This window comes from Amblyomma maculatum, chromosome 2 (genome assembly GCF_055883805.1).
Source record: "Amblyomma maculatum isolate TAMU_Amacu chromosome 2, ASM5588380v1, whole genome shotgun sequence".
Lineage (NCBI taxonomy): Eukaryota > Metazoa > Arthropoda > Arachnida > Ixodida > Ixodidae > Amblyomma > Amblyomma maculatum.
Genome location: NC_139345.1, coordinates 143,034,539 through 143,046,908, shown reverse-complemented (window position 1 = coordinate 143,046,908; position 12,370 = coordinate 143,034,539). Strand labels below are relative to the sequence as shown.

Here is a 12,370-nt window from a genome sequence, read left to right as displayed (position 1 = left end):
TTCCTGTGTATGCGTGTATGCATGAAAGTACCACCACACCCAAGTGCACATATTAAAGCAGCATTCCACATTACATCATCTGTGTGCTAGAATTCACTGGATCCTTTTCAGATCTATTGAATGGTAAGTTGACAAGCAACCTCAATAAAAGAAAATATGTTTATACTATAGAGAGTGACCAAAATTAAGCTTTGCAGTTTCCTTAAATATAGGTGCTAAGAGGAGTCTAAAATTACTTCTTCCCTTAAGTTATGTGGCCAGAGGAACACATACTGAGGTGATAATTGTCATTGGCAGGAATCTAATTAACTGAAATCAAGACATTTTAGTTACTTCATTTCACACTCATACTGGAAGCTTTGTGGCAGTCATATTCCTACGCAATTCCATTTGGTACAGATATACTGGTAGGCGTGCATTCAGAAATATTCACTTCTATATTTTCAGATCATGCAAGAAAGTGACGATCAGCAAACAAAATACTCCTTGTGTGATATGTTTGTTTGCCATTGGCGTAGTGCAATATAAAGCTATAAAACTTTCCATTTCACTTTCGGCTATCAGGATGGAAGAAATGCCCCCACACTAAATCTGCATCACACCGAGGAGGAGATTCATCTTGACTGTCATTGTCTTGCACGTGTATAGTTACGCAATATCTGCGGAAGCTTTGGAAGTAAATATCTCCGAACGCGCATTCTTTATAACCACAAGGAGTCTAGAAATGTGACCACCTCTTGTTTCCAACATAGGACTATTTACGTTCCTCAGTTGCAGACTCGCGTTTTTTGTACGCCTGGCTTAACTTGCAGATTTCATATGTAAATGTACCTATCAGGGTCAATTGTAAGAAACCTGTAATGCCTTATTTTAATCATCTGGGCCCATATTTGTGCAGCCAGTATTGATGTGACTCAAGCAATGGCTGCACTACCAGCCAGTAATGGGTAGTAGCATATCAGTCCGATTATTGGCATTGGTCATCCTTTGCCGAATATTTTCCCGATAATTAAATGTGGGCGTATGATGCCCATTGAGTACCTCTGCTGGCGGCTAATTACGTAAGCAAAATGGCTCCAGATAAAGCGTGCTTAGTGGGAGTTTCCCACATGACTGCGTTATTACGCGTACAGGCGAACGCCCTATGTTACGTAAGCGTGACGGAGAGGGTTACGTGGTTACGTCAGGTTCTACGTCACTACGCGAAAGAGCGTGTAAAGATTGAATAAAAGAAAAAAATAAGGCATTTCTTCCACTAGAGGACGCCACAAAGAAGCGACGTTTCCACATTTGTGCGGCCTATCCGCATTGCATCTGGAAATGAGAAGGTTCAAAAGCGATAGAGCACTTTCGGCTGCTTTCGGCCGCCTTCAAGGACACTGACCTCACCTCGTATAAGTAGGGCAAGATAAGAAATACCTCGCTTAACGCGATGAACTGTAGTTAAATAGTCCGTTATTTATCAACATAACAATCTTACGCTAATATAAAACCCAAGTGAGAAAATTGTATCTGTTATTTGAGTGCAGCCCGCGTTACCTCCAACTTAATTTTCTTTTCGCAAACAGATGTCGCGGTAAAGAAGAGAAAAACGCCGATAGCGACGTCACATTTGTGACGTGGCTTTTTTCTTGGAGTTCACCGTTCCACCTCCGCCATATTTTGTCGCCCGTGCTGCCGGTACGTGTGGTTGGTGCGTTTTGAAAGGGTCTTTTCAACTGTCTGTTCGCCTTTTATTTCGCGTTACTGTGTCTGGGAGCTTGCCTACCCCTGCTTAGGTGCTGTTTCTTGTGTGGATTTTTTTCGTGTGTATGTAGGTTGTGAAATTTCTTTGCTGAACATCAAAGCCCCTTGGAAAACATGCCTCTTTACCGCCATTTTATTGTATAACCAGCTATAATTCGCGAGCACCTGTGCGTTTTGCGAATATTTCAGGCTCTATATTTACCAGTCACATTACGTAGAGGCTAAGTGAGTTGCTGGCACTAAAGTTCGCGTTTCTGGCGGAGATCGTTACGCGTCATTTGCTTTGCCTTTTTTGCGAGTCTGCGACTCCGTTCATTGCTTCCCACCTTCGGTGAGTGAAACCGAGTGAATAATCTCGTAAGCAGCCAGCTAGGGTTTCTAATTAGTTGGCCTGACCGTATTTTTGCGCAAATTTGGTGGTTCTGTGCCTGTGGGAGTGACACTTGCCCAACCCGAACCCTGCTCTCTGACGTGACACAAGCGTAGCAATGGGAACTAAGCCTTCTTTCATCAACTGTGTGCATGCGTGCGGGGCGTCGGTGGTACGATGTTCCGCAGTTGGTCCCTCCCCGAGCGAACCTCTTGCGTGGCAGCAGACGTGCTCACTGGCGCGGACGAAGTGTCATCCTGTCGTGCTTTTGACAAGCTGTGCGGCTCGCCGCTGTCTCGACTACCTTGCCGATTTTCGTTTTTCTGCGTGCTCGCAGGTGGTAGCCCAGCGTTTGAAAAAGGAAAAGGACCCCGCACGGACCACCTTCCAGAATGGGGAACATATTCGCGAACTTGTTCAAAGGCCTGTTTGGCAAGAAGGAGATGCGGATCCTCATGGTGGGTCTTGACGCGGCTGGCAAGACGACGATTCTGTACAAACTGAAACTGGGCGAGATTGTCACGACCATTCCCACCATCGGTGAGTAATGCGCGGCGGCGGAGGCGCATCTTCGCCTGCCGGCTGGATTGAGACTTTATCATCTCGGCCCAGTTTTTTCTTCTTTCTCGTTCTGTTTCTTTTTATTGTGTCTGCTAACTCGTCCCCGGGGCGTTCTCGCGCGAGCGTGCGCTGGCGTCGGAAGTGGGCAGCAACAGCTGCTTCACTCTGAGCTGTGCTTGCTGCCGGGTTTTGCTTCGCTTTGCTTTGTTTTGCACCGTTTCTCCGACCTGCTCGTATTTCGCCACGGAAAGCATGCGCTTGCTGGGCGTCATTGTTTAGAGCCTGCCTTCCCGAAGAATCTCGCAGTGCGGCTTTACGGCGGCCATAGCCTGCAAAATACAAATTTGGGGCTGGGCATCTGACATATAACATGTGCGAAAGAATTGACTCGTGCGTCTTAAACTTAGCTGGTTACCTCGTGCGTCTTAAACTTAGCTGGTTACTTGAAAAGCCACGCCTGTAGATAGTTGTGCCGTGACAGTGGTTTGCCTAGACTGGCAAAGGTGAATCATGTGAAATGCCCTTTACCTGACAGCAACAGAGTTGGAGAGTATGGGACACCGGTGAGGGGCTTGGAGTTGCTTTTGTTTTTTTTCCTTGTGTTCAGGGAGCATGTTAGGTCACACTTATTAGCTGGTGCAGTGTATTTACAGTGCTGCATGAAGCGCTCCACAACCACCATGCAATCAAAGGAAGGTGCAGGAGTATATTCAGTATAGCCTGTACCTTGCCAGCAGTGAGAGCAAAGTGGAATTTATTCTCAAGCTACTTTTCAGAAAGTTTTGAAATGTGTTGTGTCACTGGCTCCATAACCACAAAAGGCTTTGAGCAAGTCATTGAGCAACATAGTCACCTTAGGTCTTTAATTGGTTCTTCAATGTACATGACCCGGGATCCCTTGCCAATGAAGGCGGAAAGATTGAAAGTAGAAATGTTGTGATGCACTGCTGTCAATGCACCTTATAAGACACAAACTGGATTGTCCAAATCCGAGGTGAAGTCCGGTTGTGTTACCTTTTGACATCTTTATGAAATAAGGTAGTTCAGTTCTGTGTTCCTATCACATGGTAATTTGCATTACTGTGGTAATTTGCTTTTGTATGTATGCGTTCTTTAATGAAGCATGTCCTCATTTTTGCTCATACACTGGGATGTTTTCATTGGCGCACAGGCTGGCTGACGAATTTCTTGTGTGACAGATGTCGCTAGTTGGATGTAACTGGTCCGTTGGCGAACCTTAAATAGATGCGACTGAGAGCAAGGCCTTGGCCTCTTTATCTCGCAGCAGCCTAATACAATGCAGTGCCAGGCTTCCTTAATAAATTGCGAAGCACTGCCTTGCTCACTGTGCTTTTTGTAGAACGCAGCTGTGTTTGTGGATGCATAGCTTCTGCTTTGGCAATTCTTTAAAAGTGCACTGCTTTTCTTGTCCCGTCCACATCTCTTTAGGTTTCAACGTGGAGACTGTAGAATACAAGAACATCAGTTTCACAGTGTGGGATGTTGGTGGCCAAGACAAGATTCGTCCACTTTGGCGCCACTACTTCCAGAACACACAAGGTATGTGAATGGCATGATTCACGAGGACATCTGTGGTGTGCCAGCTGGCTTTCTCTTTTTCCTGGACTCGTGTTAAAGCTTTGTTGTGATTTCACATGGTAGCTAGCAATAACATTTTATCAGTAATGTATTCCTAACGTATCTTCATACACAAATTGCGAGAAAGGACACACAAAAGGCACTTCCAGCCTGCGTCACTTGTGCACGGGTGATAAGCTTTATAAGCAAAAAACATTCAGCTGCCGACTGCATGACCGGTCGCGCATGTTGGGTCCTCTCATCCGGAGAGGAAAGGCAGTGGGACAATACTTTAGAACATTTATCAGCTACAATAAAGTCTTGTTAAATAAACGGTATTTATTTTGAGAATTTGAACTAAGAGCATAAGCTCGGCCGACGCCAGCAAGTCTGTGGTGTCAAATGGTCATTTATTCGGCCGTGAGCAGATCACACCAATTAAATGGGAAGGTGGGCACATCAAAAGATTCACGCAGTATTCAATAATGCAGACATTTTGTCTTATTTCTTGAAAGCTGAGTTAACAGGACTTCATGGTCAACGACAGAATGACCCAGTAGTTGCATGGGGCTAAAACCATGGTGTGCAGTGTTTATCCAAGGCATATCATAAAATAAATTGCTTCTGTGTTAATGGACACTACACATCTGCGCATTCATGGCCTGTGCGGCTCTACGAATCGAACAAGTCTGTGTGTTCGTTGTTTCTGCTGTCTGGCAATGTTATGGCTGTGTGATGCCATGCTTCTGGTGTTACACATGAAATCGGCTTGGTGTATGTTTCATGCAGTGTTGTGTGCAACTTAGACCAATAAAGTAGTGGTATTATAGTTCAAGGTCAAGAGAAAAGCGGCATCCAGCTATCAAAGGACCCTCCTCCCCCCCTCCAACCTATAGCTGCAGAGCTATACCATGCCGTCACGGGCAACCGCTTTCCACCTACGAGTGACGTGTGGAACGTGGTTTCTTTAGTGAGTCTGTGCTGGCAAATAGTTCTTAAATTTTTTGAGAGTTTCAGCAAAAATACATACCTTGACTCAATTCGATTGATAGTCATTTGCTCATCAGCGTATAACAGGTGAAGCGACGGATTCTGATGGTGAATTTCAGCACTATTGAGTTGTAAGCACAATCGAGGATTCAGCATGCCGGAAGTTGAGCCTCTGAGCATCACCGTGCTACTTTTGATATAATCTGAGCCCTGTGTTGTTCTTTGTAATCTGTTAGCTGTTTTTAGTGTACATACTAGTATCTTCATCTTGCAATACTAGCCGTATCTGCCATTCCCACTCTCGCCACACATAGGGGTGGAATATGATGCCTTAAGATTCCATGCCATCGGCAATGACATTGAAATGGCACGTGAGGTGACCGTAGCCTGAAAGTTGCCATGACGCTAATGTGATGTTTCAAGAAAAGAGCCAATAAGATCATAAAAGACCCGCTGAAATTTCTTGCTTTGCCTTTTCTTTGCAAAAGATCATAAAAATTAGTTTATTTTTGAATAAGTTCACTTTGCAAACTGCTGTTCACTTGAATATATTGAAGAAAAACTGAAGAGCTCATATTTGCAAAAGGACTATAGCCTCTTTTACAGCCGACAGTATGTTCCAGATTCAGTCAGTTTTGCAGGCTAAAACAGTCATGTCTGGTTATGATCAGCTGGTGGCTTCATAGAGTGCAGTTTGTTGCGATCGACGTTGCTAGAGGCTCTCTTGTCTGCGAAGCCCAGCAGTTTCACATCAATAACGAAGATCCTGAGGGTAGGTCTTGCGAAGGAGTACATGTAAAGATGGCACAGTAGCCTTTGCCACACAGTCAGCCTTCTTTGTACCCTTTGATGCGGCTGTAGCAATGAAAATGCCGTCCACATACCACACGATGCTAAGGATGCTGCTGTGCCAGAGGTAGCCTTCTTTCAAAGCTTTTTTTTACCTTCTTGGGCGTCTTTGTAAGTGGGCCTACACTGCAAGCCAACATGGGCAATTACTTGCGCGGTGCGTCTAAAACCACAGCTAGGCACTCGCAGAATTTTGCATTTGTCCAAGGGATTAAGAAACATTGTAAAACTGGTAATATTGAGGAATTTGGTACACAAGTATTTGCCAAAACTATGTTTAACTTTTGATTCTCACGAAGGCAGTTCGGTGATATTTAATACTGTTTGCAAATGACTGCTCCCATCGCCTAGTGTTCCTGTCATACCATAGTAGAACATGGCTAGCAGCTTTGCTTGTTCTAGTATTGACGATTGCCAAATGTGCCGTGCCGTCTACTTCTTACCCCTCCACGAGGTGTCTGAGAAAGTGATGACTAACGGGCAGTGTAAACAGCTAAATGTTCTGTAAAGCAAGCAGGTTTTACGGCAGAATTGGCTGTGTAGTTAAACAATCTACAGTAGAATCTCTATAAACGGAACCTCAAGGGACCGGGAAAATATGTTCCGTTTATCAGGAGTTTCGTTTAAAGAGAGAATAGGTTCAGCATTGCGCAATCCGCTTCCGCGTGAACCCTACGCGGCTGGCGCGCGCGCGCGCAGTTGGCAGTCTCAGCAGATCTCAATTTGCGAAATCTAGGTAATAAGGAGAACGGTACACTATGAGAACAAACTTTATTAGAGAAAAATAAGCAGTGAATTTTTGTTCCAGTAGTACTAGTACTGAAATTAAAAGAAAAAATGTCAGAGTGGGAATTACCACTTATTGGCTAGTGAAAAAGGATTCCTGAAGAATTCCTGAAGAATTCTTGTTAGGTTGCTTTTGGGGATGGCATACTTCGTCGCTAACGCCGTTTTCGTGAAGCCACCACTCTCGAAGTCGATGATCTCCATCTTCCTTCCCAACGCAAGTGCATTGTGCGGTCGTTTTTGCGCTGCCATCGGACCGAACAAAAGCTCTAGGGCTCTAGGGCTTAGGCCTAACTGAACACAACCGCCGTGAACGCGAGCGAGCGATGCGGAGGGCAGTGTACGAGCAAACCGGAAACCGCCGGAGACTGAAACCGGAGTGGTGACGCGGGGAGGAGAAGGAGGGGAGCATTGATGCGTACCGCGATGGCACTGCGCTTGTCCAACTAGTTGCGGTTTCGAGTTTTTCGGTTCCGTTAACGCGGTGGTCGCAAAATTTGAGTTCCGATTAACGAGATTTTTTTTACATTGGCTTAATACAAAACCAACCAATCGCGAGGCGTTTGTTCCGTTTAAGCGGTAGTTCCGTTTAACCGATTTCCGTTTATCGAGATTCTACTGTAGTAACATCCAGTAAACTGCCAACTCTGCCTGTATTGCATACAGATGCGGCCGCATACTAGCAGTGACAAAAAAGAAAAGCTTGAAGCAATGTTTTGCAGCAGTGTGATAGAAATAGAGCAGGAGAGGTTACTGCCCGGCTCTTCAGGTGGCGTTTGGTTAGTCTGCCAGCATCTGCATCACTCATTGTCTCTTGCAGGCTTGATATTTGTAGTGGACAGCAACGACAGGGAGCGTATTGGTGAAGCCAGGGAGGAGCTGATGAGGATGCTCGCGGAGGATGAGCTCAGGGATGCTGTGTTGCTCATCTTTGCCAACAAGCAGGTAAGTGTCCTTCTGGACGCTCCTTGCCCATGCAGGGCATTCCACTTGGCCTTGCTGTCTCTTTCCTCATTTCATAGGTAGTGCAAAAATGATGAGGTTCATACTCTGCCTGCCTGTGCCCGGTCTGGTAGAACTCTAGTGAAGCTGGAAAAAAGGGGGGGGATGAGTGATACAGTCCCGACACTTACGTTTGGTTTGTTTTGGATATGCTTGCAGTTTTCAACCCCCATCTTTCTTCTACACGCTTCTGTGACTAATTGAGCTGTAACTGCTCGCTGTAGACTGTTTCACTATATAGCTCTAGTCGTCGTTAATTGGATTTGGGTGTTTCTTGAATTGCATCATACTGCATGTCAGTATAGAAGATTGAGAATCTCCAACTTATAGGCAGTTGTCATGCAGTGGTTAACTTAAAATAGTGGTATCGCTTAATATTGCGACATCTGGCGTTAGAACTCTGCCATGCAAGCTAGACGTGGCTATTTGTTGTCCTGTGATTCTTCCTTGGTATACAATATTATGTTGGGAGTTTTCTGCATTGTATCTTTTAGCTGTTCTTGCAAGATTGTGCTGTCATCACTATCGGTGCCACTTAGAAATGCTTATGCAGCATAGGCTCAATTTCGGAATGAGTTGCGTTGCCTTTACTAGTAGAGGTGCCCTTATTGATTGTTCTTAAGGTTGCGTTTATTATAGTGAAAGCTCATCAATTTGAACTTTGACTTTTTGTACCAGACTCTACTATTTAGTCTGGCCAAGGTCCTTAGAAGTGTATTTATAAAAATAGAAACGGTTACTTGGAACAGGTATCGGTTCTATTGCGGGTAATTCGAACTGGTGTGTTATGTAGCCTTGGCAGTCTGTGGCACCCTGTACATTGCCAAAGAAGCTCCTGCGATATGGCGGCCTAGTCATGAGGCTGTGTCACCTTCGTGACCTCGTGACTAATTAAAAGCTTAACATGACCGGCATTAATTTCGACATACAAATGACCCTGGCTATCAGTGAGATGCCATCCAACGCCCATTTTGTTATTTGGATGCTGAAAGTCTCGCAGTGATTCCAGTCCAGGCAGTCCATCCAGTGTAGACTACAAGTGATAGAATCCTACTCACCTGAACTGCGTGCTGCAGTGTCGAATATGAAGTCTGTGCAATGGCAGGCGTAACGGAAAATGGCTGTCCATGTCTGCGAGAATTGGGCCGGTGACTTGGCTCGTATTTTGCTCTTATGAGCTTCGTGCCAGCCTGCGGCCGTGGTGGCTGTTGGCCGTGCATCAGCCAGCTAGCCGATCTAATTTGTGCGCTTGTGGGGACATATAGTAGTGGCACTGAGTTTTCTTCTTCCATCCACATGGTTTTTCATGGCTGTGCACTTAAGTCCCATTTGTCCTCATACGCGACACAGGTGACTCATGCCATTATACTGCATCATGCCTTAAAGGATGCGGTTTTTAAGCTGTCCTGCTTCGATGATCCCATGAATACACATGTAATAAAGTTTATGGAAATGCAAATACAGTGATACAAAGTGGGTTTGTGCCACTTTTTGGGGGGGGGGTCTCTCAGAGCCTGAGTTGCTTTGGGACGTTAAGCCCCATAAACCATTCTCACGATGAAAATCTCATGGTTAAAAATCTCTTTTGCAAGGTGTGTTCGAGAGAATCCGCGAGATGGCTAAATAGGTTCCGACGTCGACATAATTTCCCCTTTTGGGCAGCTAAGCTTTCCTTCTCAAATGTTAGGAGACGAGTCTTGTGATACTGATGTCACTGACGATTAAGCCAAAGAAAAGAAAGGAAGTTGGCAAGTACACAAACATGCAATTACTGCAATAGAAGGTGGAAGATCAAAAGGATAAATATTCAGCAAACTCTTATTCTTGATTCTGTCTGTAGTTGTCTAGTCCTGCAAAGGCTGGGCTGAGTGTGGAGTCGTATATTTCCTTTGAAAAATTGGCATTTAGCAATGAGGCTGACTTGGCTGACAGTTTTTTCCTTTTAGTTGGTTAAAAGACAAACTTTCAGCTAGCGCTCGGGCTGAGAGACCTGGTCAATTCCATCGCACTTCTAGTTGTGCTCTTGTTTATCTTGGCTCGGAGAGGGCATCGTAAAAGCTGCTTTTGTGCTATTACCATGCAAAACTGCACCTGAGCGTGTCGTGTTTGAGGAGCAAGCCATCATTGTGTATACTTCTTGGCTGGTTGGCATGTGTTGAAGTATGAACTGGGTTTTCTCAAGCAGATTAAGACTTGCAAAAATAGTTCTAGCACGGTTTTGCTTGGTGGTTTAGTGTAGACTGAGTTTGACCGGATGTCATTAATAGTTGGTCTGTAAGTAAAGGCACATTATCTTATTTCTCATGTTGGTGGACACATACAAATGCAATTAACGGCATACAATTGGAAGCACTTATCCCGTCGGATCGGATCATTGTCATGGCTTAGCCGCCATATTGACCAGTGGTCGGGTGAAGTGGTGTGACGCCTCCCTAAACTCTGCACAACGAACAATCACATCACAATTTTCATATACTCTGCCATGGTGGTACAGTGGTGAGGGCGCTCGGGCCCAAGGACGTGGGATCTAATCCCGGCCGCCGCTTTTCGGTGGACGTAAAAAGTCTCTTTGGTACGTTAAACCTCATAAACTAGGTCAAACCACAGTCTTGATACGAAATCTTGTTACATTTTTGTTGGCACTCGGCGGTCACACTTTCTGTACGTGCCACCACGCAAGCCAGTGTTGCCTTGATGGTTCTAATCCTAGTGAAATACGGTATAACATTGGCTACAAAAGGCAGTTGTTTGCTTTGTATTTCAGTCAATGTTGCCTTATCCTGTTGCTCCAGTGGAAAGTGGGGAAAAGCTGGTGCTGTTTACTGAAACGAGACTGTGTGCAACCTGACTACGTATATTCCTGAAAAGAAATGATTATTGGCATTTACTTGAGATCCATTGTCGTTTTTTAGGCACACAACAAAATTTGCTGCATAGCAGCACCCTGTGCATTGAATCTGCTTCACGGGCAGTGGTGTTGGCAGACTCCTGTAGTCTCTCCTCCTCATTTTGCAGGATCTTCCCAATGCCATGAATGCAGCTGAGATAACGGACAAGCTTGGTCTGCACTCCCTGCGCAACCGTAACTGGTACATCCAAGCCACCTGTGCCACCAGTGGGGACGGCCTCTATGAAGGGCTCGACTGGCTTTCCAACCAGCTCAAGAACCAGAAATAGTCGCTGCAGCGAGGAGGCCGCCACAGTAGTGTGTGCATCGGTTGGGCAGCAGGGAGACCACCATTTTTTTTCCAAGAAGAGGGACGCGAGAAAGGACTTGTTTGCCTGATCCTTGTGCGACGGCACCCTCTCTACAGTCCGCCCTGCCTTGGAGAGGGATAGGAAGGCATAGAGACTTCTTTCTTCAGTCCCATTCGCAACATCTTTTTTTTTGCTCTCTCTCTCTTTCAGCCTTTCTGTCTGCCACCAGTATTCTCTCTTCTCCATTTTGATGCTCTCAGAAACCATGTGCCTCTTTTTTTTTGCTCTCTCTGGCTGTGTGCTGAGCCGAAAAATCGTCTGCTGGTCCATTGAAGTTTGCCTGCTGCTGCATAGGCTGTCATCCCGGTTATCGAATATCAAGCCTGCTTTGCCCTGTTTTTTTTTTTTTCTTCTTCTTCTTTTGCTGTAAAGAGCAAATGAGGCACTTCTCTTCTCGGTGTTACCAGGGGTGGCATACAGAAAGGCCTAGCATAGGAGGTGTAAAAGGAGGATGTGTGTGCAGTGCAGCAAGGATGGACTGATCAATCAACGTCACGTGTGCTTCTTGTACTCCGTGCTGGATTTTGAATTAAAAGGCATGGTTTCACAAGCACCCACCCCCCTTTTTTTTTTATTCCGTTCTGCGCGGAGCAGGTATTTAGATAAGTGGCACGTGATTGTACATAATTCTGTGCGGAAGATTGGGCCCAATTGTGTGTGGAGGATTTGGCAGCAGGCCAGGCTTGTGTGTGTTATTTTATTGTGAATTTTTGTCAGACTTTAGGCTGTTCACGTTTTTTTTTTTTTTTTTTCTGTACCTGTTAGGACTGTTTTTTTCTTCAGTGTACTTGAGATGCTTGTAATTTTCATTACAAAATAAAAATAACGACCTTCAACTTTTGTGTGTAGACACACGGGACCAGTGCAGTGCGCAAAAACGCCCGGTGCTTTGCGAATCCTTGGAGCTGTGCTAAGCTTTGAAGGATACGCTTTCGCTATTTTCTTGTTGACTGGATGCCGATGTTCTGGCTGCATGGTGAGTACAGTGAGTAGGCAACGAGTGGCCCGACGCATATCGCGCGAGTTTCTGGCCCCCCGAATGATACCCCTGTCACACGGACAGTTTCGATCCTCATTGAACTCTATCTGCATTCAACTCAATGCAGATCGAGGTTGTCATACGGCAACTTCAAGTGCAATCGAGCTCGAGCCTGCTTGACTTCAAGCTGCTTCCTCAATCGGTCTTGAGATTTCAAGCACACTCGAAAGCTGTCAACACCCCCGTAGGAA

At 45.4% G+C, this 12,370-nt stretch overlaps 1 protein-coding gene across 2 annotated transcripts; it reads left to right on the top strand.

The window, feature by feature from the left end:
• Positions 1 to 1,547: 1,547 nt before the first annotated feature.
• On the top strand, positions 1,548 to 11,990 carry Arf1 (ADP-ribosylation factor 1). Of its 2 annotated transcripts, none has more exons than XM_084595361.1 (5): positions 1,548 to 1,680; positions 2,454 to 2,656; positions 4,127 to 4,237; positions 7,701 to 7,825; positions 10,898 to 11,990. In XM_084595361.1, exons 2-5 carry the CDS (start codon positions 2,509 to 2,511, stop codon positions 11,057 to 11,059), a joined length of 546 nt encoding a protein of 181 aa, XP_084451487.1. In that variant the 5' UTR covers positions 1,548 to 1,680; positions 2,454 to 2,508; the 3' UTR covers positions 11,060 to 11,990. The 2 variants fall into 2 exon arrangements, with proteins under 2 accessions (XP_084451487.1, XP_084451488.1); XM_084595362.1 differs by having other exon boundaries at positions 1,641 to 1,778.
• The last annotated feature ends 380 nt before the right edge of the window (positions 11,991 to 12,370 follow it).